The sequence below is a fragment of the Durio zibethinus genome, chromosome 22 (assembly GCF_047325235.1).
Source record: "Durio zibethinus cultivar Kanyao isolate XHJ-2024 chromosome 22, ASM4732523v1, whole genome shotgun sequence".
In the NCBI taxonomy this organism is placed as follows: domain Eukaryota; kingdom Viridiplantae; phylum Streptophyta; class Magnoliopsida; order Malvales; family Malvaceae; genus Durio; species Durio zibethinus.
In genome coordinates, this window is record NC_143183.1 from 20,734,124 (window position 1) to 20,759,244 (window position 25,121).

The window sequence follows — 25,121 nt, forward strand, 5'->3', positions numbered from 1 at the left end:
TTAGGGGGATAGAGAGAGAGAAAAAATGGGAAGTAAAGAGAGAGGGAGTAGAAGAATTCTGACGAAAATAAGCTAAAACTTAGGCTTTTATAGTACCGTAAAATGACACCGTTTTGACATTTAAAAAGACCCAGGATCCGTGCATTTTTCATCCGGACGACCCAACCTGACCTGAAGCACTGACCTGCTTTCGACCCATCTCCAACTTTTAACTCCAGCCGAGCCGCAAACCCAGCCACCAAGTCGCACCTTTGAGCTAATTTTTATGCCTCAAGCTGAGCCACTCTATTGGAGCTCAATCGAGCCGCGCCAAATATATATATTTTTTAGTTTTATTATTTATTTATTGATTATTATTTTTTTCCTTATTTATTTATTGACTAAATTAAAATAAGTTATTTATTTAATTAAACATCCTTTAATTTTCAATGATCTTTTTAAAATGAAAATTTGAAAAAATATATTTTTGAAGGAAAGTTGAATGTATCAATTTCCTTTAAACATAAAAATTTTAAAAAATATATTTTTGAGAGAAAGTTGAAAATATTAATTTTTCTTCAAAATAAAAATTTTCGAAAAATATTTCTAAGGAAAAGTTGAAAGTATCGATTTCCTTTGAAAGTAAAAATTTTCAAAAAATATTTTTAAGGAAAAGTTGAAAGTATCAATTTTCCTTGAAAATAAAAAAAAAAGATTTCAAGAATGGATTTTTAAGAAAAAGTTAAAAGTACCAATTTTTCTTGAAAATAGAATTTTCAAAAAAACATTTCTTGAGGAAAAGTTGAAAGTATCAATTTTCCTTAAAAATAAAATTTGAAAAATATATTTTTAAGTAAAAGTTGAAAGTATCAATTTTTTTTGAAAATAAAAACCTTAAAATGCATTAAGAAAAAGTTGAAAGTATTAATTTTTCTTGTATAAAAGCGTGAGTTTTTTCTTATAAAAGAACAACAAATATCTATATCAAAAGTCGAATCATTATTTCTGTTGTCTTTTTCTTTCTTTGGAAAATTTTTAAATGTTAAATAATCTGACGATGGAGCCTATGTAAGATAAACAATAATTTTTTTGTATGTTCTTGAGGTGAGAGAATTTTTTTTAATTTTCTGTCAAAAGTATTGGAGTTAATTAAAAATAATTTCTAATAATTAATTACTTGGGAAAATTTTTAGGCTTATCGGATAACACGAAATTGTGCTGGTACCATCTTTCGATGGGTGTTGTGAGGGTGCTATAACCTTCCTCATGTAACTGTACTCTCGGTCCTAGTTCTAGTTTCACAGACATTGAATCTACCTTTTAAAAATACATAAGCCAAACTTAAGATTTTTCTTTAAAAAGGGACGGATTTGGTGAGGTAACAAATCGCATCTAAATAAAAAAAAGATTTATAACAACTCTTCAAGTAAATATCTAGCGATAGGTCGCGGATTTAGACGTTATGACAGTATTTACTGCTTCTTATGTTATTGCTATGTTTTGGTGCACATATTTGATTGAAGCTTACTATTTCAATGGCATATGCTTCTTTGTTAGTTTGAATTTATTAGTGATAGAAGGGAATATTGTTATCATTACTATTGAAATATCTATTTATTTTCTGTGAAAATATGAATGATAAAAACATGGATTTCATGATGTCGTTTTAATGGAACACACAGAAATTGTTGCTGCTAGTGCTTATGTGTGTGAATTGGGTTTAAAATTCATAATCAGTTTTGAGAGTTATAGTTTCCAAGATGCGGCTTGGTATGATAGTTTTCTTCTTGCCTCACATATAAAAAGGGAGTGTTATTTTTGGAGTAAAATTTTCTGATATAAGTTTCAATCTGAATCTTGGCATTCGAGTCAAAATCATTGATGCGCATGCCTGGCTTAGCCTACATAAGCTTTGAGTGGCATATCTTCAAGACTACAAGTAACTACTTATGTAGAAATGATTCCTTTACCATGTTAATGTATCTTCAGTTCAAATCTTTGTGGAGTTTGGTTTGCTGGATGCTTCTTTTCTGCCTTTCTTGTATAGTATTATTCAACATGATCTTGATAAGATTCGATTTCTTTCGTTCATATCTCGAAGTAGTCAATCTGTCTCTAATGCTTAGCAGTGTTCCAAAATCCAATGGACCTCTCTGATATGTTCTTGAGGATAGTAATGTTGGTAAATAGATGAAAGCCCCTTCAAGTATTGATAGAAACAAGTGTGCAAGTACAAACAATTCCATGAAGAATACAGCAGACCAGGGGTTGATTCTGCTCTAAGTCAAGCTGAGAATGTTTTTGTACATGCTTCTTCAGGGAGAACTTTTTGTATACATTAATGAAAAGTTTACTATGTCTACTCTCATACTTGCTGCTTGCATAAACATCTGTGCAGGATTAGAAATTCTACTTTACCGATAGCTTTAGAACCCTCTAATACTAGCTGGCAGTCTTCCAAAGGTTTTGTTTGATGGTCACTACTGACAAACCTGTATGGCTGGTTGTAAATTGCCTTGGTTGTGTCTGGACTTTAACAGGACAGAGTCAAAACCAAAAAAGAAGCAATCTATAAAAGAAGGCAATTGCGCATCCGGGGAATCGAACCCCGGTCAGTACCGTGGGAGGGTACTATGATACCACTACACCAGATGCGCTTCTTGGCGGCAGGCTATTTTCACAAATTTCACAAAGGAACTCATAAAATAGGTCATGATTAAAGCCTGCAGCCTGGTATCAAAAGAAAGAAGAGGAGATATTAAATGAAAAGAAATCCAGGTTGATGAATAACAACTTGTTCAAACTCATTAAAGAAAGCAAGCAACTAAGTGGTTGACTTCGAAAAATTAAGACCAAGGTGTGTTTTTTCGGTATAAGGGATGTCGTAATATGAATAATGGTTGTAGGCATTAAAATTAAAATTTTTAATTTATTAGATAACATTTTTTAAAAATGGATACATATATAAATCGAGTTAAGTTTTAGTTCAAATTATATTGAAGTGTCTTTACACAAGAAGTATATTTTTTGCAAAGATTGCATGCACATTCACGTAAGTTCCATGATTAATTCAAATCTTTAACTTTAATTATTTTGATTAGATTGTGTCTTTCTCGAATGATTGCACAGAACTTAACTTTTACTAATTCATCCATCTTGTCATTAATATGATACATTTAATCCTGTCATTCTCAATGAATTATGGAGAATATATATATATATATATTTATATATAAATGATCATCAAGATTTCTCTCCCTTAATTTTGTTCTTGATCCTACATTCCAAATGTCTTTAGTACTTTATTCTAAAATCAATGTAAATGGCCTAATTCCATCTTATTTTAATCAAAGTTAGGCATAATCCTGACAATATATTATTGATAAGCAAAGCATTCTTGATCATTAGCTTTTTATTCTATTCCCCTTATAGCCAAAAAAAATTCTTCTTTCTGGAAAAAACATTCCAATTTTTCTCCCCCACAACCTCCATTGAAATATACTCCAAAAACTTTAATACATCCAATGAGTTTAATCTCTTAATTATTTAAGTAATTGCATTGTGGAGAATAAGTTCATTTACACAATTAGAGAGGGTCCATGAATATATAGTACATTTCCCCTTTGGTTTGTGAACAATAATCACCATTTATGCAGTTGGCCTTTATGCATTGTAGAACACAATTGCTCATCTTTAGTTAAAAAAAAAATCAAACCTTCATGTTTAATAATTCAAAATTTAATTTAGTTGATTTATGTAATCATTTTAAAAAATAATATATAATAAATTTGAACTTTAAATTTTAATAGTTATAATCTTTTTCGTTATCTTAGACTGCAATTTCTCTTATACATAAAATCACTTAAAAAAAAAAAAACCCTAACCCTAGTTTTTTAGGTAAAAAGATTAAGAATTTAAATTTAGTTCATTTGCTTCATCTACTATTAATGTGTTGTCATTATTTAAAAAGTCAAAGTACACTTATATGTTTTTTATATTTCGAAGAGAACATAAAATTTTCAATAATCATATATCTTAATTATTCTCATTTACAAAAACATATTCTTTTCTTTCAAATTAAATTAAGGAATTTAAGAATAATTTTATTTACACAGATTCTCATAAGATAGATTAATTTATACTTTTTAATCTTGTTGGCATAGGTCCATCTTCACCGACAATACTAATTCATGACCAACTACTAGCTAAAATTAGCTAGTAATTTTTGCATGTGATTATGATAAAGCCACAAATTATTGTAATATATGTTAGTATTAAATTAAAACAAATAATATTTTAAATTTAATTCAATTAATTCATATAATTACTCTTAAAAGATAGCATCTAACAAATGTAAAGATTTACAATTTTTTACCATATTCTTAAATTACAACATTCTTCGTAAAAAAAAAAACATATAAATTGATGCCATGTTGGTGATCTTACCATTATATATATAAAAAGGAAACCCAACAAGTAACTTTAGTGATTAAGATGGATGCATGCTTTCATTGAAAAAGAAGAGGTTAATATGGAAAGGCATATACATACATATGAAAAAAAGATAATTTGATAGAGGTACATATATATATATATATATTGTTTGGTTAAATATAGGACTTGAAATTTTGGCTTGTCTATGGGACAATCACATGGGCTTGTTGTAGCAAGTGATGATTAAGAGAGCTAAAGGCTTTTTCATTTTCTTTTGTGGGATCCTCCATCTCTTTCAATGATTCTCTCTTCAGCTTGGATTTAGGATTAAAAGCAAACGCATGTTTGTGAAAGGTGCATGGTGGTCGAATTTTGGGGTCTAAAAATGTTCTTTGAATAACTTTTTATATGCCAAGAAAACAAAAAAAAAAGAGCATGAAAAATTGTACATACCAAAAGCTGATGTGGCATGTCGTCTAATCTCATGGTGGATTGAAGGATTTGGAGAGAATCATTCAAATCATCCATGTTGACTGCGCAATGGGAAAAAATGTGGGGTGGAAAATTCTTCCTTGACTCTCACCTCATTATTTTTCCACCTAGCCAAGTCATGTTAATTTTGAAGTCAATTTTTTTTTTTTTTTTTTTTACATATAGATATATTTATCTCGAAAAACTTATTAAAAATAAAAACTCTTTATTTTTGTTATGTTCCATATTTGTGAGAGCATGATTGAAAACGTAAAATCTTAAATGCGTCATGCTGAAATGGAAAGAAGATATTGAAAATCGTTCGGAAAACGATTAGATCCAGACAAAATTTGAAAATATCTCCTATGGTATTAAAAGAAAAGTAGTGATTTTCAAAATAAAGTTTGTGAATCCGATTATTGGAGAAATGCAAGAAAAGGAACACCTGAAACACCGCTAATTGGTAGGATTGAAAAGTAAGCGTACTAAATTCTTGAAGGAAACAAGTGGAGAAATTTGGATGATGGTCCAGCAACGATTTGAGAGGAATATTTAGTGGAAGATGACAAATAAGTTATATCCAAAAGCAGGTAAGAGAGAGGAATTAGTGCTAGGTGATCTTGGTCATGTGATGTGAGAAGGGCAATGCTGGCTTTAGTCATGGTTAGGTCTGCATCAGGGGGGTGGGAGTGGGAGGACCATGGAGCACGAGGAGGAGGGTTGCAAACGCAACCATTGCTGCGACCGTGATGCTGGATAAAGGAAGATTGTGTGGCCTAAAGGCATACACTCCCATGCGTCATTGTTTGGTTTGGTTGGGGTTGATTAGGGTGCCAGACTCTAGCATTTCCTTTTACGGACTTTCTAGTTGTTGAATTGCTTGCTACTTCATCGACATTCTGGATTTCGGCTTTTTGTAGGAACCAACCCATGCGTTCAATTCTACTACTAATTTCAACATATATATTCATTCACATGAGCTTTATGAACAAACAAAAAGCCATAAAAAAGCTTGCACTCTTTGTGGTTGAATTTTGATCATGCATGCATGCCCAACCTTTTATATATGTGTCTCTGATGGGAACTCGATCTTAGTAGCCGACATTCTAAGTTAATTAGTAGAAGCTTGTGAACATATCATGCCTCTTGGACCATCCCCAACCTCTATTATTTTTTTAAAATGAATCTCAAACCTCTACTTGGTTTTACATTTTTTTTTTTTTTTTTGTAATTAAAGCCATCTCTTACTCATACAAACTCAAAACATTTTCAAGTAGGGTTCCATCATGAGTATTTCGAGAATGAAATTTTGAATGAGTAAGGTTGATATGAGTTAGAAATGTATCTATAAGATCGATCCAGATGGAGATTCAACTCAAACAAAATTTAAGATATCCTCAATCACATTTTTCTAAAAAAAAAGCGCACATTGTATTAGTGCTAGCCAAAATCCAAATTAATGTGTGGATATGTAAAACATAGTGTCTGATCTAAATCCCTTCAAATTAAGTTTAATGCTAACCATTCATGGAGTTCAAGATCACGGCATTAATGGCAGGTAAAAACAATAATGCACATTTATTGTTCTTAAATCTAATGGTAAAATCTTTAAGTGGTTTTGCATTCCATTTTTTTAAGCAGAATGCCTCTATTATTGATGTTTGGAGAAAAACAATTGATAACAAATATTTTGGAGGCAATAGTCAAACAGTTAGGCAAAGTTAGGAAAACCACCCCACAATGGTGAAGTTCCAACGCAAAAGAACTCTCCCATTCCCAATCCAATTAGAGAATCCTTCCATTTTGGTCCCACGTCCTCACTCTTTACAATATTCTTCATCATCGTACACAAATAACCATTCATTATTAGACCTTTACTCACTCTTTCATGTCCTCCCCTTTCTCCTTATGGAAATTTTTATTTCATATATACTTCGTATAGAAATGAGCTTTTAGCGACATTTTTTCGTGATGTTTCGTAAAAAATATATAGTTTTGATCCTACATGCTTCACCTCTCTTTTTCTCTCTCACGATTCCATGTTTTATTTATGTAAGCATAATAACTATATAAATTTTGAAAAGCATATAAGGAAATTTAAAGGGAGAGGGTTGGGAATTCGAATTTAGATCTCAATTCGATTGAAAAGAGAGAACAATATAATTAAATCATATATATATGTTCATATTTTTATGCAAAAGAATATTGTTAAAGTAAGTAAGTAATTAATATGAGTTGGGAGTTATTTAATTTATTGATACATAATTATGGTATTCCTAAAATTTTCATGTTAACCTAGGATTCATTATCCTATAAATTATTATTTAAGACAATTTTCTGTATATATCACAACGTGTATGAAAATTTTATATAATAATATCGATTAAAGTTAAACAAGTTGATAAGAAAAAGAATCTGTTTTTTATTAACTAGAGTTTGATTTTTACAGGGATTATTGCCGAAAATCATGAATGTATTAAATCGATGTGAAATGATACTTTCCTAACATTGTTCGAAGATATCAAGTCGAGAAAAAACCTTAAGACATTTATAAAAGATGAAATTTTCACAAGTACAAATGACAATTATGGATTTTGTGCATATTAAGAGTTTAAAATGGATATTCATTTGAGATCGATCACCTAATGTTTAAGGAAGACTAATATATTCCATTTACCTTGAATGGTGAGACAGCATTTATTCATGTAGCATATATATACCATTTGAAACTTTCTTTTTCGATGATGCCCAGCTGCCTGCAACCCTGGATTGGATTCCATGTCGAATATAAACAGCGTTAACTCGATGATCCGTAGGCCGTAGTATGTACAAGTTTTTTTTTTTCTGATAGTTAAACACTTGAGTGTATAAATATTCAAAGTCATTTTCGTTTAGGCTTCTCTAGAAACAATCTCACACTTCTAATATATTTTTTCCTTAAAAAACAAAAACAAAAACAAAAACAAAAAACAAAGACAAAGATTCCCATGGTGGGGTTAATTTAAAAGACTTACCAAAAAAGAAACAGGATTCCCTTCAATCCTGTTATGCCCACATCGATGGTACAATTTGTGTCCCTAGCAGCCCTGACCTCAATGCATCCAAGACCCCCTCAGGGCTCGGGTTCTCCTCCCCACCTTTCCTTCCCTTGCGCTCCCTTTCCATCCTCCCTCTTTGGGCCCACCTTAGCTATGCCTATGCCTAAACATCCCCATACCTTCTCTCTCCCCTTAAAGGCCTCAAGTCACCTATATATATACCCTACAATCCCATCACTCCATGTACCCCATGGGCAAGAGCCTTTCTATAGCTATATTTTTCTCTTAGATAAAAATGTCTGGTGTTTGGGTTTTCAGGAACGGTGTGGTTCGCTTGGTTGAGAACCCTGGGGCTGAATCATTGGACGGAAACCGACAGGGTTCAAACACCCGCCGCAAAGTGCTTGTTCACACTCCTTCTAACGAAGTGATCACTTCCTATGCTGTTCTTGAGCGTAATCTATTGTCTCTGGGGTGGGAGAGGTACTACGATGACCCTGATCTTCTTCAGTTCCATAAACGATCCACCGTCCATTTGATCTCTCTCCCCAAGGATTTTAACAAGTTCAAGTCCATGCACATGTACGACATCGTTGTCAAAAACCGCAACGTGTTTGAAGTTAGGGATATGTAGTTTCTAGTTTATACGTTGCAGCACCTGTTTTCTTCATCTTCAATTCTTCTTCTTTCTTTCTTTGTTTGCTTTTGAATGTGATGATGAATTGGTTTTACTATTTTGGTATATGGGTTTTGGTTTCTAAAGTGGATTGTATATGTTGAAGGGAAATTTAAGCTTGTGGGTTTGAACAATTAGGGTTAAGAAAGGTAATGTGCTTAAGATCGTTTGCTTGGTAAGTACCTGTCATGACTTGCATCTGTCATCGTTCTGGAAATTACTATAGTGATTGTGAATGAAAATTGTTGTTTCCTTGTGTGCTATAGATATTGTTCTATTTTTAAGTAAAACTAAAAATTTAATACTTTATCAACAGATTGTAACTATCGATGACATTTATCTTTTACTCTGATAAATTTTTGAACTGAAAATGACATGGTCAATAAATCTCCCTCGGCATATGGAACCTGGCATGACTGGTTGTCTTGCAAGATTTTTGGAATAGAGAAAGTGCTATGACACTTGAAGAAAAGTTGCATCTTGCTTTGAACTTATATTTATAAGCTTGAAATCATTTTAATTTTGCATTGAAGGAGATTTAAAGTGTTTATGCGTGAAAAGTTTGTATTTGATATATTATTAGTGAATCAAATAATAATAAGTTATTAATAAAATAAATCAGATGATAATATTTCATTGATGATAAATTTTTAAAAAATTTTAATTTATATAAATTTATTTTAAGAGTTAATATTTACTTATTAATAAAATATTATTATTATTTAATTTATTAATAATATATAAAATTTATGTATCTATAATATATCAAATATAAATCCATATAAATATATATTAAAAGAATCTGATTGGAAAAAGGTTCACTTTAAGTTTGCTTACCAACAACGTGGATATGCCACGCGTTTCAACCCAAGTAGACAGGTCTATCCAATATGCATGGAACGATACTGTCTTGTATTTTGTTTCTCACTCTGTCCGAAATATAGTTATAAGAAAAAAAAAAAAAAAAAAAAGAGCTGATCATGACCAAACTGAAATATTCAGGCAAAATTAGATAACCAAATGCCGTTTTCCAAATGGACAAAATGTGACATTTGTCTTCAAGTATAAAAATATTATACACGTAGTTTATTATAATATTTAGATCTATAGATTTATTATTATATATAAATTTAAAGAGTCACTATCAATTTTTTTATTTAAATACGATTAATCACTTAATCGAATCTGTCTCATTTTAAAGAGAAATATTAAGTTTGACTTAGGTATCTTTAAAAGATATATTCAATGCCTGTAAAACTAGAAATAAGTCTGAAAGTATGATTATGTGTGAAGAAAGCTATAGCACTCCCATAATACCCATTGAAAGATGGTACAAGTTTAATTTCGTATTATCCATTAAGCTTTAAAAATTTTACTCAGTAATTAATTTTTAGAAATTATTTTTAATTGAGTCCAATATTTTTGACAAAAAATTAAAAAAATCTCTTCACCTCAAGAGTATGCAAAAAAACTACCGTCTCTCTTGCAAAGGTTCCGTCGTTGGATTATTTAACATGAAAAATTTTCAGGATAAGAAAAGAAAAAAAAGGAATATTGCTTCAACTTCTTATAGAGATTTTTTTTTTTTTTTACAAATTCATGCTTTTATATAAGGAAAATTGATACTTTTAACTTTTCTTTAAAGCATTTTGACATTTCTATTTTTAAGAAAAATTGATGCTTTCAACTTTTCCTCAAATATATTTTTTTTGAAATTTTTATTTTTAAGAAAAATTGATACTTTCAACTTTTTCTCAAAAATATTTTTTTGAAATTTTTATTTTGAAGAAAAATTGAAACTTTTAAGTTTTCCTCAAAAATGTTTTTTGAAATTTTTTTTTAATTTTTAAGAAAAATTGATACTTTTAATTTTTTTCTCAAAAATATATTTTTGAAGTTTTTATTTTTAAGGAAAATTGATACTTTTCAACTTTTCCTCAAAAATATTTTTTGAAAATTTTTTTATTTTTAAGAAAAATTGATACTTTCAACTTTTTCTCAAAAATATTTTTTTATTTTTAGAAAATTATTGAAAAAAAAGAATGTTTAATTAAATACATTATTTCAATTTAATCAATAAATACATAAGCAAAAAAATAAGAAAAAAAAATAAATGAGAAATAAATAGATAAATAAAAAACATTGACTCGACTCGGCTAGGTTTGGACAGAATGCGGCTTCAAAGATAGATTTGGCTGGAATGGCTCAATGTGCGGCTTAGCTCAATCGGCTTAACAACGGCTAACCGAAGCGGGTAAACAGGTTGAAACGCTGCGGGTCGGGTCAGATTTCGGGCGATGCACGGATCCTGTCCACTTTCTGCTTCCCCAAAATGGCATCATTTTCAAGTAGTATAAAAGGCAAAAATTTTCCTTTTTTGCCAAATGCTTCAATCTTTTCTCTCTCTTCCCTTCAGTTTTCTCTGCTTCTTTCTCTAGACGCGAAGAACGCCGATGAAATTCTTACGATTTTTAGGTTTTATCATCAAAAACTAGATTTTTTTATCGAAAAAGTCACCGAAAAACTTGAATTTCATCAAAAAATTCACTTGATTCTAGAAATTTCCAGAACAATTCCAAAAAAAATTCCTAAAAAAAACTAATCCTCTAATCTAAATAATAAATCTTTCAAAAACCCTTTTACTGCAAACTATAACTTCTTCCAAAATTTTTTTATTCTAACTCCTATTTTTTTATCTTTCTCTCTTTTTATGTATCTTTGTTCTGTGATTGTTGGGATTTATATAGAGGTTGATACGAGATTCAAAATCAAAATTTCCCTATCTTCTAATCGGTTTATCCATGTTTTTTCAAAAACCCTTCTTGATTGATCCTAGTTTCAAAATTTAAAGTTTTAACCCCTAGCATTTTACTAGAATTAAAACTCTGCTTTTATTTATTTATTTATTTATTTTCTTAAATTTTTTGTTAGCTTATCTGCAAAACAACTTGATAAAAAAAAATCAATAAAAAAAATACAAACGGGTGTCTACATAGTTAGAGCTTAAAATTAGACCTGATAAGTTATGTTATCATTTCGTATAAAATATTATATTCGTATTGTATTTTATACGAAAATCACATGTTATAGTTTGTGTTAACATAAAAACATAAAATATAATTTTTTGATTTTATTAAACTTATTTATGATTTTTCTAAAATTTTAAGCTATATTTATTCATGTTCTTTATTCATATCATTTTCGTATCGTATTTTAAATTGTCAAGTCTACCCAAAATAAAAATTCTCTCCAAAAATGAAAGAGATGAGTTTATATAAAGCTCAAGAAATCAAGGTGAATTGTGAATTGTGATGAAGCTCAAATTTCTAGACAGCTATTATATTACAGAGAAGACTTAGATAAAGTTTTTTAGGTGAAATTTAAGAAATTTTTTATTAGAAACGATTAAATAAAAATTAAAATAAAAAATTAAAATTGATAAATTAAAAATCTCATTACATAGATTAAGTAAATAAATTTTAAAAAAATATTAATAATTTTATATATATATTTTTAATAAAAATATTGATAGAATTTTTACCACTAAATAAATATCGATCAAATTTAATTTATAAATAACATTTTTAATAATTTTTTATATATTATTAATTTTGACATCAAACTTTATCAATTTTTTCGATTTGGATTTTTTTGTTAAAATTTTTATTAAATCATTTTAAAGAAAGAATTTCACAAATTTCACAAAAAAAAATTTCATGTAAGTTTTATCCATTATATATATATATATATATATATTCTTTCTCTGATTCCTTTTTTTTTTGTCTATCTTTTTTTTTTGGATATCCTAAAATTATGTCTTTTTTTTTAAATCTAAAACTTTTATTTTTTTTATATTTAAAATTATTTTTAAATGATTTTTTTAATTTTTAACATTAAAAATATGAATCTTTAATTTTATAAAAACTTTTTTAAAATTTAATATTAAATACATTAAAATCAATTTTTTTTAAACTTCACTATTTTGAAACAAATAGTGTATATATATATATATATATATATATATATATATATTCGGGCTGAAATTTATCATTAAAAGAGTTCGATTAATGGATGTTTATAAATATTGGTAAAAGTCGATAATTGAGTTAATCAACATAGTCATATATATTTACATTACTACAATATTGTTTAGAGTTAATGAATGAGATGTTTGAGGTCATGCAAAAATCAAATTAATTTAGGTCAGATCTGATAATTTAAAATACGATACGATGATATGATACAAATACGAATACAATAAAAAAATAAAACACGAAAGTATCACGACTTAAAATTGTAACAATAATTATATATAAATTTAATAAAATAAAAAATTATATTTTATATTTTTATATCGACATAAATTATAATACGTAATTTTTATATAAAATATGATATAAATATATAAATTTTAATATTTTACATGATACAAATTCACGAAACATCAAGTTTAATTTGGATTCAATTTTGCTACTCTAATCGCATGCCAATGGTCGAATTCAAGCAAAGTCTCTAAAAAGACAAATTGTCCTTAAAGCTCTATTAATGGTCTCCAAATTAAAGGAAAAATGGACATGTTCTTGTCGTTTTTGAACCTTTCGGGGGATATAACTCGACCAATCATCAAACACTTGTCTAATCGGGCTTTCATTGGAGTATACCCCATATTGTTCTATAACAACAACGTGACATTTTACCACAATTTCGGATTGATAAAAGCTCCCATTTATAATCTAAACCAGAGGAATCATTCCTGATCAGATGATGCAATTTAACTTAGGGACCACCATTTTTGAAGCTAGGGAGCATTTATGTTACCATTTTGTCAACAAATTAGGGATGCACATGGCTGAAAACTTAACATGCTGCTTGGAGTAATGGAAACATTAGAGATGGTGATCTAAATTCAATCTTGCTACACCCTAGTGGACCAAATACAATGTTCTTATTTCTCCTTTTCATTCTTGTGATTATAGTTATGGCCCCTCTCTTAGATTTCCAATTTGCCTGCCAAGTGTAGTAATATTAATAAAGACATTTGTCTTTACGGATAAAATCTTTATTGATGGTTATGAGTGAAACATCATCTATGTTTAATTTAGAATCAATTTGGATGAATAATCAAAGAGATAAATGATGTGTATTTTTTTTTTACTTACTATAAAGGTATCATAACTATAAGTTATAAGTTCTATGTAAGCATAATAATTTGACATTTTGATTTGAAAATTTTTATCTCCTTTCTCCATGGAAACACCATCTAAAACAAATGCAAGAAACTAAGAATCCACTCTTGTTTGCAAATAAGTTAATTTGGCGCATGGAAACATGTCCAAGAGATATGAAATTAGTGACGATGCATGAATATCCTAAGGCCATGAATAGTTCCAAACAACATGTGCTGCAAAATTTAGGAGCATTTTCTTACCATCATTCCCTAATTTTACAGGTACTATAAACTTGTGTGGATAAGGCTCTTATCAAGACGTGTGGAATTGCAGAGAACAGCCCACCAAAAAAGGGTGTTTAACAGCTTTCTAGATTTTGTTTGTCAGTTATGGCAGTCCAAGCCCATTTCTTCTTTGAATGGGCTGCAATTACACTTAACATTGAGTAGTCAGTTCCTTCCCTTCAGCTGTTTTCTTTTGTGTGTGAGAGAGAGAGAGGAGAAAGGAAAATGAATGAAACTCATAAAAGAGGGTGATGAAGAAGAGAAAGCTGTTTCTTTTGATCCCATCCACAAAGGATGGGGCAAGAGAGATCCTATTTTGTCTTCTCATGAGTTTGGCTTGGATTAGCCACAGCATTTTGTCTTGTCATACCATGCATTGTCTCTTCAATCCTACATTTTTTTTTTTAAATCTAAAAGAAGAAATGGAAGGCTGCAACTTTGACTTTGCCAGCCACTTTTCCTGACCCACGTCTTAATTTTTCTTTTAATTAAAGGGTTCTAATTATGTAAAATTATTATTATTATTATTATTATTATTATTTTAAAAAATTTAAAATAAATAAGTTGTATCAATATTTAAATCAAAATAAGATGTATATTTTAAAAAATTTACATTAAAAAAAATAATAAAATCAAACTCAAAACGTCTCGTAACAAAATGAATAAAAGATTAATGAACTCAATTATCAAATCAGCTTCTTATTAGCTAAGATTATATTAATTTGATAAAGAAGTTGAAAGTATCTTAAGCCATTTTGGCACATATATATGTTCATGATCTTCTTGGGTCATTAAAGTGTAATGAAACTTGATAAATCTCCACCAAAAACCAAAATAAATAGCATGAGAGAACCATATATATATATAGATAGTTTTACCTAGAACTTCATTGTTGGAGCCAACGATAATGATTATCAAAGGAGTATATGGTATAATTTCAACTCCAATTAGCAGACCTAATACCTTTTAGTAACATTATTACCTCATGTTTCCATTAGTCGGCTATGTTGTTCACCTTTACCAACTGTGGGGAATAAGAAACTCCATTGTCAAAAAAAATTCCGGTAGCCTGGTAGCTAGGCATGCACATAGGCCATTGAAATGCTGGTGCACTAGAAAAAGCAAATGGTTTTTGTATAAAAATTTTCTTGAGGTTGGCAAGCCATGACTTTGTGGTGATTCTAACTAATAAACTAAGGATTAGTTGACGGCCTTATTCTGCATTTTTCAGCTTGCATTCTCATAATTCGTCTTGAAGTCGTAGTTCATCATTTGAGAGTGTGGATAAAGCTTGAGAAAAGCAGGTTGAAAATAATAATCAAACACATGTTGCGGAAGAAGGGTTTGAGGAGCATTCATCAAATGGGTCAAAGATATACACATGATCTGTGTTTTAAGTAGTCAATGTTAGGACAACTTTGGAAAAGTTGCTGCCGAAAGTGTTTGGTTGAAAAGTTTTACAAGAAACCAAGATCTTTTCTGATTAGTTACTTATTTCTTGGCATTACCGATGGGAGCCTATAGTTTAAAGCTGTATCCATGTTGGTATCATGTCAGCTTGATCCTGTTAATAATTTCTAAATAATTTAATTCAAACCTAAATGACCCGAATCCGATTATAAGAATCTGAATAATTCGAATATCAAACCTGAATGATCTGGACCTGAATTAAATCGAAATTACCAAACCTGACCAGCACAATTGCCCCAACTTTAGCAATACTCTCTCTTATGGTAGCATGACATGGTGTCGGGGTCCTACTAGTTTGAGCTGTGATAATTCTCTTTGGGGGCATAATTATTCTTGCAAGAAATTACAGTTAGTCATTCATCATTGTATTAAAATCTTTTCTTTTTTGGGTTTTATTGTTATAAAATAAAAGTAAAAAGCAAGAAACCAAAAAATCATTGTGTTTTTCTTCTGACAAGGCCACTAAGTATAATACATGGCACATATTTCTCTCTTTTTCCATGTCTTTGTGTTTCAATGAGTCCTAAAACCTCCCAATACCAACTCACAAAGATGGTAAGAAACATTTAAGACTTGACCAAACCATCCCTGCTGAACACAAAGCTGTCCAAAAAGCTCATTGGCTACATCACAACCTTACTTCTCCATCAGACTCGGAACACTTGCTAGTTGGTGCAATCAAATCCATGACAAACAGAAAGCCAGATTATAAGGATTAGAAGAAGCAAGATTCCAAGAACCACCAACTTTATCTTCATGTTTTGATACCACATCTTACGACGGATTTGTGCACCCTGTTTCCTGTATGCTTGGGCCTGAAAACAAGAAAATCTGCTTTGTACTCAACAGAGATAAATATAAATTACAACAGCACTTAACCAGGAAAATGAAAATTTACCTGATCACGTAGATTCTCAGTCTTGTCAGCAAGAGTCGTTAGGTTTTCTCCTCTATCAATTGCCTGAGATGCAGAATAGGTCATATAAATAATATGAATGCAGCTTTTACCATATTTTCCTATTAAGCCCATCTTGATTCAAATGATCTTTGAAAAATACATTTCAAGCAAATAAGCTTTGACAAAAAACAAAAAAAAAGGTATTCTAGATAGCAGAAAACAAACCAAACCCTAATTAAATCAAATATCCCACTAACAGATATATAGTGTTATTTATGGCTGTTACTAATTTCAGCTATTACTCATCATATTGCAGGTAACTTTCACCAAGTGTTTGGATATATAAATGGCATTCACTAAATTAAACAAAAGTTCAAGAGTTGCATCGGGCACCCTCTTGTCCACAGCCTATCTCCTACACCAAATACTCCTCATTATCACTTGAAACCTGATCACTTCATAATTCTGGAACTTGACCGTGTGATACTTGGTCTCCCAACATATTCACAACCATTATCAACCGATGGGAACCTTCAATATCTACGTCTAAAGCAGGGTCCCATTTTGCATACAAGGAAGGCATCTTTTCGGAGTTAGCACCATGCTGGTAACTTTTGCATTGAATGGACATACAAACAACCTCCATTCTATTCAGAATTTTTGGCATTCATATTATATTTGTGCACGTACATGCAAAACACGGAAAAAATGAGGGAAAGGTAGGGAGAGGGGAACCAAAATCATGGATTCTCAATAATCAACCATAGCAACATTACAAGCATGTCTAGAGAACAACTGAAGGAAAAGAATGCCAATGCACAAGAGGCCAAGACAGAACAGTAAAAGCTCTTACCTTGTCAATATTCTCCAACATTATACTTTTAACTTCTGAAACTTGAGCCTTGACCTTTAATAGCTTTTCAATTTCCTCAGCATGTTCAATAATATATTTCATGTGCTCCTTCATAATTGGCCTGCAAATTGCATTGTTTTGTTTTAACAGAAAATATTTATGTAAACTAAGAAAAAGAAATTAAGAGATTACACATCCATAAGTTGCATAAATGAACATACCCAAACTCCTTATTGAGACTTTTGGCAATAGCTGTATCTGCTTTTCCACCCCCATATCTTTTCTTGAAATCTGCTTTCATACGTTCCAAAAATGCAATAGAGATTTGCTTTCCAACAGAATCTTTGGCAACAACACAATAAGCTGTATATAGCGAAAGGCATGAAGTCAAGAGTATTGATTACTGAAGGGCTAAAAAAATGATCTCAATGAAGGCGATTGAGAGTGCATCTCCGTAGGCATCAGTAAAACACAAAATAAAATGCCCAAGTTACTTTACTTTGTTAAACACTGACACTGATAGTTAAGAATACCACAATTGCAACTTCACTAGCACAGTTGATATTTTTTCATAAAGTGTAGAAAGCCACTTGTTCGGCATGCCAATTTCTTACTTTCTTTCATCCAAAAAACAATAAAAGAACTAGAAAGATCAAGATGGTTATAGCCAAAGCTGAGATTGGTACCGCTTCCTTTTTTTTTTTGTCCTCTGCCTCATAATGCATTGTGGAATAAATGTTAAATGGGTCAGGATTAACAGCCTTCTGTTAACAGAGGCAACTTCAACTTCACCAAGAAACAGTAGTGCTGCATGGTACCAGAGGCTCCCCATACCCCAATTGTCCAAGAAAAATGTGCATTCTTTCATTTAGGATACCAAATTGAAAAACTTATTACACTGGCTACCAAAATTTTAGTATGTAAACGGTAACCCTCCAAGTTAGTAGTTTTTAGTCATCACATCTCTATCATTTCCCTGATCAATCAAAGCTAGCTCTGATATTGCAAATAGTCAAACAAATATTACAAACATCCAAAAAGAGTCCACCCAGGACATAAATAATGCAGACTTGACGATAAGTAAGCATAATTGCAAGAGCCTTTCCATTTTTACCATTTTACAAGCTTCCTAAGGACCAACTGCCCTCAGCACAAGGACACGCAAACCATTCAAATTCATTAAAACAAAAGATAGACGCAAAGTATGTTTAAGACCAACCAAACCAGCCCAAGAGTTGGTTTTCCATTTCGGTTGCCAAATCCATTGATTATTTTCCAAGCCAGTCAACTATTCAGTCAAATTTCAGCATAAAAAAGCAAATGGATATACAACTTTATATGAACAAGCAACTACATTTTCAATCATTGACCTTTTTAAAAACGCCTAGAAATTCAAGTTTAGGCATTTACAAGAAGCATATTGTTTTCAAATGTTAATTTTCCTACATCTTCATTTAGTTTGAGAGAGAATTGATTGAAGACTTCATTTAAATGCTTGAGCTAAAATATCTGATCGTTATCTAATTAACAAAGATCACATGTTTATACAAAATCCACAGCCTCTTGAGGTCTAAAAAAGATGCCTTTCCATCCAATTTGAATATTACTACTATTCAGCTTACTTTAACCTATATTTATAAATCAAACTTAGGAGCAAACAATTACTTCCCCAGCATTTTCCTCAGTTTTCTCAGCAACCAAGCAGAATAAAACTAATCCATCCAATAAAAAGAAGCTAACTTTCCAATGTTTTAACAAAAACCCACCAAATCCCACATCTCATTTCACACTTTTTTAGCTAGATCCAACAACTTTAACCTCCAATTCAACTTTTAAACTTCCACTCCCCTGTTTGTTTCTCGAGAACAAAAAAAAGAGAGAAAGAAAAGCAAAGAGATCAGAGTTCTGTAAATTACCGTAACCATCTTCAACAAGAAAATTGAAGGTATGGTGATCGCAGTTGTAAGTAAACTTGTTGTTAGAAGAAGGGAGTCTTTGCAAACACTGAGCTGCAATAGCTGGGAAATTCCCAGTGAACTCAGTGTACTCGGCCAAGATCATTGTTCCTCGAGCCACGAAGCTGTAAATAAAAGGTTCCAGACTCATTTTTGTTATTGAGCTAAACTGAGTTAGCTTACGAGTTGATCAGAGAGACAAAACAGAGGAAGACAAGGAGCTTGCTTGTCCTAGGTTCTACGTTAAGTTCTTCCTTTCTTCTTTTTAAGGCCGTGTTTGTTTTCTTCCTTTGGTGTGAAGGAAGAAACTTCGTTCGATTTTGTTGTTATTTTAAGCTAAACGGTGACGTTTAATCTTGGATTTATGAAAATGTAACTTGGTATAAAAGGGGTTATTCTTTGTAATTTGACAAAGGCAAACCAAAGAATGATTACCAGAGTGGGAAAAAGACAGGGATTCTGTCTTGGCGGCCCTTTTTTTTTAACTATTTTTTAAAAAATTTATGGAAATTAATAAAGTTGTTGCAATTTGACTGTTTTTGGACCCACAAATTTAATTTGTGGAGCTAAAAGAATGAAAATATTAAATAATTAAACTACCAAAGTATGCAAATGATATGTTAGCCATATTGGCCAAAAGCACTTGATTACACGGCTCATGAATGATAGTAAATCTTTGAATTTAAGGTTTATTTTAATTCATTTATGCACTTATTTTAAAAGATGGTATTTAATAATTTTAAATTTTAATATTAATAATTTTTTATAAAAAATAGCAAAATTTTTTAAATTTTTAATATTTTATAAGGTTGTGAAAATGTCAACAAATATAAGTTGAAAAAAGAAAAGTTTACATATGTAAGATACTTTGAAAAATATGAAAGTTGTGAGAGAGAAAAGTTTGGCTTCTTGTATATCAAGTTATGATTATCATAAAAACTTTACGGTAATAAAATTTTTTATGTATTAAATTGATATGAAAATAAATGTTTCATTTAAAAAAAGAATTAGGTTTAAAATATTATTTGAAAAAAAAAAAAAAAACTCGAATAAAATTATAGATATCTTAAGGATTAGAACTTCGTTTAACTCAATTATTTTTTATGATCATTTTTAAAAATTAACATTCAATAAATTTAAAATTCAAAAAAATAATATTTAGTAAATTTGAGATTCAAATCATAATAACTTCAATCTTTTTTCTTATTCTAAACTTCAGCTTCTTTTGCAAAAAGGAAAAAAATTACAGAAACTCTCATGGAAAGTACTAAAACCTGAAACTGTTGCAGGCAAAAGGATACAGTTTTGCTGAATTGATGCTGATTAATAATCCTGGAGCAAGCTCACCTTGCATACATAATCTTAGTAATCTCAAACAAAGATTCAACCAAGTAAAAGAGTTCTACAGCGGTGCAGCAGGGAGATTTGGACTATGATTAGCTGCTTTACGACATGAATGATCAAGAAAGAAAGGAACCCCAATTGACAGTAGCAAAAGAAAGAATAAAAGCAACTGCTAAGACCAGGGAAAAGATTCATATTTGTAGTTGTCATTCTACAATTCTATTGTAACAAGGCTTACTACATGCTTATATGTGTGTAAGCTCTGTTGCCTTGCCACTTTGGTTGAGCAGGCAAGAGATGCAACTGATATTCATATCAAGTAAAATTCAACTTGCCCCCAATTGTTCAGTTCAGCCGGTATGGTTACGTACAAATGACGAGAACAAAGATCAGCGATTGAAAGGAATGCCAAAAGAATATCTAACACCTAAAGGGAGAACAGTCGAGCAGGATTAACTCAGACACGTACTGAAATATAGTTACCAGACGAATCAAATGGCCAGACAACAATATAGGACTTAACTTCACTTTCCAAATCAACTGCTGCTGTTAAAAGTCACTACTTCTCCAAAATGACAATCGTTGAAGCTGTGAAAAGACAGAATCCACGATACCTGCAGGAGCTGCATTGCTGTTTGTTACCACATCCTTTGCATCCACCTCAATATCAAAATCCTTCCAGAACGTGATGATGTGTAAACTCTCTTCCTCTGTTGATCTTTGGACAACAATTCTAGAAGCATAGCCCTTCTTCCTCATGTGACAGCATATCTGTGAAGGATTATTTGCTGTAAGAGTCACCATGTACAACCAACCCCTTTTCGACAAAAGCTTATCAGCAACGGGCAAAATCTTATCAGTTATACTTCGACCGTTCTCTCCTCCTGCCCAAGCCAAGGCAATTCCTTCACGACCCACTTCATCTTCTGGCGTTGGCGCATAAGGTGGATTAACAGCCAAGAGATCAACCTAACGTGCCAGACGATTCTCCAGCCCCAACGCAATGTCAGTATTTATCAACTCAGCATAAATTCCATGTGCTTCCATTGTCTCTTGAGTCACTCTAATTGCATGATGGTTGATCTCAGTGGCAATAAACTGAGCCCCATTACCTTCCTCCCCAAGCATAAGGATTAAAGAAGTGATAACATAACCACTTCCACAACTCCATACACAGCTTGGGCTTATGCTCCAACAGGTTTTTTCTATCAGCTAAAAGTGCATCAAGTAATGCAAATGAATCATCACAGGGTTCATAAACCTCAGGATGTGAACTCACAAGACGAATATGGGCAATTCTAGTAGGCATCTCCACAGAAACTCCCTGGAATAACAATTAATGTATAACAAATTTTCTTAGTTTGATTACTGGAATTCCCAGACATTCCCAGTAGCCCAATTCAAGAAAGATTGAAACTTCATATGAAAAGCAAGAAATTTTCTGATCGAACAAAGACAAGTCTTAAACAAATGACTTAAGACATCAACTGAACTTGAAGAACTGTTTTACATGTTACTAACAGCAAGTAAAAAGGGAGGGAAGGAAAGAAAATTTGGGATTCAGTGTCCCAATCCGATTTGTCAGTTACCGGCGAATTTGATTGAAAGAACAAAACTTGAATTTCAGTTGGAGAGAAAGAAGGATGCAGAAGGGAGGGTCAAGAGAGAGGAGAGAAAAGGAAGACAATGGGCTTATCAATGTCAGCCCAATCAAACTTGAAGAAACCTAAATCTTAAATGAACAAAAACAAAGTAGGTCCCACATTTGCAAGTGTTTGAACTTTGAAGTTCTTATATGGCGAGACTAATCAATGTCTTAAAACAAACCCTATCTTCAATTTGCCCGCCCAAACACTCCCCAATTTCCCAAATTCAAAATTCAGTTCATCAAATCACATCCATTTCGTTTTTTTTTTTTTATTCAGTCTCCAGATATCGCCTGCAAAAACTTCAAATTGAAGTACTTCTCTCTTTTTTTACATGAACAACCCCAAAGCTATAAATCAAATCAATCAAATACTAATCTCTGTTTCTAATTGTTACTAATTATGGCAACCTCTGATTCAACTCCTCCTCTTCCCGTCTCTGTTCCCCTCGCTCCTGTACGTACTCTGTTTCCATTTTTTTTTTTTTGGATTTTCTACTTATAGTTAAAGATCTTTTTTTTTTTTTGTTTCCTTTATGGAAGTTTGAATTTTGATTAGAAATATTAATCAAATTATTGTTTAACCATTTGACAGAATAAGGAGAATATCACTCCAGTCGGTTCAAAAATTGCAGTAAGTTTTGGGTTTTCTTTTTTTTTTCCCTGTATTTTATTTATCATTTACTTCTTTTATTCTTACAAAAATTTGTGTTTGATTTGATTCATTTAAGTTTCTAACTTTCAATTTTGTTTGGGGTTTTAGGAATTAAATGAGTCAAGGACTGAGCTGCTCAGTAGAATTCAAGGGTTGAAACAGGTAATCATGGAAAATATAACTTTTTTTTTTATTTTTACATTTTTCCATATTTTGAGTTATATATTCTGAGAATCTTTTTCCTGTTAGGATCTGTAAAATTGGAGGTCAAAATTGGACACCCAAGTTAAAATTTACCGCGATGTAAGTTCAGCTCTGCATTTTATCTCTTAAAAAAAATTTTTCTGGTTGTCATAATCTGCTATTGATGTATAGTTCCTGCTGCTTTGGATTAGATCTGATAATTTAAAATATGACATGGTTAAATGACATCAACATGATACAAAAAAAATGATAAAAAAGTGATAGTTTAAAATTTTAACAATAATTATATATTAGTTTAACAAAATAAAATAAAAAAATATATTTTATGTTTTTGTGTTGACATAAATTATGAAACATTATTTTCGTGTAAAACATGATACGAATACATAAATTTGAGTATTTTATATGGCATGAATCACCAGATCTACTTTGGATACTTTTTTTGTGGTATTATTATTTTTCAAAATTACGACCTAATGTGATTCTTTTTTTTGTTGTCTTTCATACAATCAACCCTAGAGTTTAGGATATAAAGCATAGTTTGTTGTTGTTGTATGGATTCTTTTCATTCTTTTTTGTTTATTCATATTGAGGTTTTGGTATTATATAGTGATAGGAAAGGCTTGGAAAGGAAATCCGTGAGAATGAATGTTTCATGCCATGCTAAGTAAGTATTTAATAGTTGAAGTTGATGGATCTTTTACTATGAAATGAAGGTTCTCTTTAAAAGAATCTACATATGGGTGTTTTTTTCCTGAGAATGAAATAATCAACTAGGGGAAAATCTCATCCTTTTTTGTTATGTACACTACTGCAATTGAAATAAGAATTACAGTTGAGTTTACTCATACATGTCTCTGCTGCTCATCAAAGTCTTAGATATTTGCGAACATGTTAGCAATGAGCTTAACTTTGGAGAAATTTTATGTGCGTTTAGGATATAACTAGTTATTTAATAGATAAATCTTTCGGATCTGATGTCATTCCTCTTGCCACCGAATGGTTGAGACCAGGGATCTAAAGATTTGTGTTACTGTTTGAAGATATTGATGGAAGAACAGATTTTCTAAATCGCAGGTTTAAGTAGATATTTAAGGCCTTTTAGTGTCATCATTTCTTAGGCTAATTTGCATGCCTCTTGCAGGAGTTGACAGAATTGAAGAAAACACTTAATGTTGAAGTAGAGCAACTCCGTAGCGTAAGTGTTTTCTCTATAAATATGTTTCATTCTAAAGGAGAAGTTATCTAAAATGTTTCATTCTTGACATAAGGAATTTCAAGAACTGAGGGGCACTCTCCATCAGCAACAGGAAGATGTTACTGCTAGCTTAAGAAATTTGGGGGTAAGTTAACTAAGACTTTTGTTTCCTTTCCTTATGCCAACTTGTTTTCTAGCATCAGTCTATGGTTTTAGAAACTAGTTTGTTCTAAGGCTTGGCAATTTGTGTATTTGAATCATGTTCCTAGGGTTAAACAGGTATAAAACACAAAAAAATTGCTGAGTCAAATTCATGTAGACACATTAAATACAAAACATATTTTTTGGTTTTTGTCAAACTCATATGCTATTTTGGCTAAAATTTTAAACTTTGTCGCTTAGGTGTCTTATTTTGTGTCGTGTTACTTTACTGCTTGGTTGAATGGTTTGGAACATTTTGCAGCTGCAGGATGTGTCAGAGGGTGCTAAAGATGCTGAAGATCCCAAGGTTGAAGGAAAGGATGAGGAAGTGCATACTTTACACATAAAAGAAAATGGCAAGGAAGTGGAGAACTAGATGAGTTGATATTGGACCTTGCATTCTTGTATTTCTTGCTCCTGGAGCTTGTTATGAACTATTACCATGTTTCTTAGGTTAAAATTCCGAGTTTACCATGTTGTCTAGCACAGGAAAGAGCTTTCATCTGAATTAATTGATATGCTATTGGCATTTAATTACTCTTCTTTTTTAAAGCATGCTCCGATATGGTCACGATGAAGCCAAAACAATATCATCTTCTGTCTTCCAGCCTGTGCTTTTGATCAGTATGCACCTAGGCTCACTCAATG

General features: G+C 31.2%; 2 protein-coding genes, 1 non-coding gene and 2 pseudogenes across 4 annotated transcripts; 2 read left to right on the top strand and 3 right to left on the bottom strand.

The window, feature by feature from the left end:
* Positions 1–2,565: 2,565 nt before the first annotated feature.
* TRNAG-CCC (transfer RNA glycine (anticodon CCC)) lies at positions 2,566–2,636 on the bottom strand. Its single transcript has one exon. It is a non-coding gene; the product is annotated as a tRNA-Gly (tRNA).
* A 5,389-nt stretch (positions 2,637–8,025) lies between these two features.
* On the top strand, positions 8,026–8,878 carry LOC111307463 (flowering-promoting factor 1-like protein 3). The gene has a single exon (XM_022905482.2). The coding sequence runs from the start codon at positions 8,218–8,220 to the stop codon at positions 8,554–8,556; it is 339 nt and encodes a 112-aa protein (XP_022761217.1). The 5' UTR covers positions 8,026–8,217; the 3' UTR covers positions 8,557–8,878.
* Positions 8,879–15,883: 7,005 nt separating this feature from the next.
* Positions 15,884–19,514, bottom strand: LOC111306848 (vesicle-associated membrane protein 724). Its single transcript, XM_022904823.2, has 5 exons — positions 19,188–19,514; positions 17,493–17,634; positions 17,272–17,392; positions 16,419–16,481; positions 15,884–16,335 (listed from the first exon to the last, which is right to left on the bottom strand). Exons 1-5 carry the CDS (start codon positions 19,375–19,377, stop codon positions 16,186–16,188), a joined length of 666 nt encoding a protein of 221 aa, XP_022760558.1. The 5' UTR covers positions 19,378–19,514; the 3' UTR covers positions 15,884–16,185.
* A 1,477-nt stretch (positions 19,515–20,991) lies between these two features.
* Positions 20,992–22,023, bottom strand: LOC111306851 (uncharacterized; annotated as a pseudogene).
* A 458-nt stretch (positions 22,024–22,481) lies between these two features.
* On the top strand, positions 22,482–25,010 carry LOC111306850 (uncharacterized; annotated as a pseudogene). The gene is made up of 7 exons (XR_016331992.1): positions 22,482–22,672; positions 22,811–22,849; positions 22,979–23,032; positions 23,120–23,173; positions 24,219–24,272; positions 24,346–24,417; positions 24,736–25,010. The product of XR_016331992.1 is annotated as an uncharacterized LOC111306850 (transcript).
* Positions 25,011–25,121: the final 111 nt, after the last annotated feature.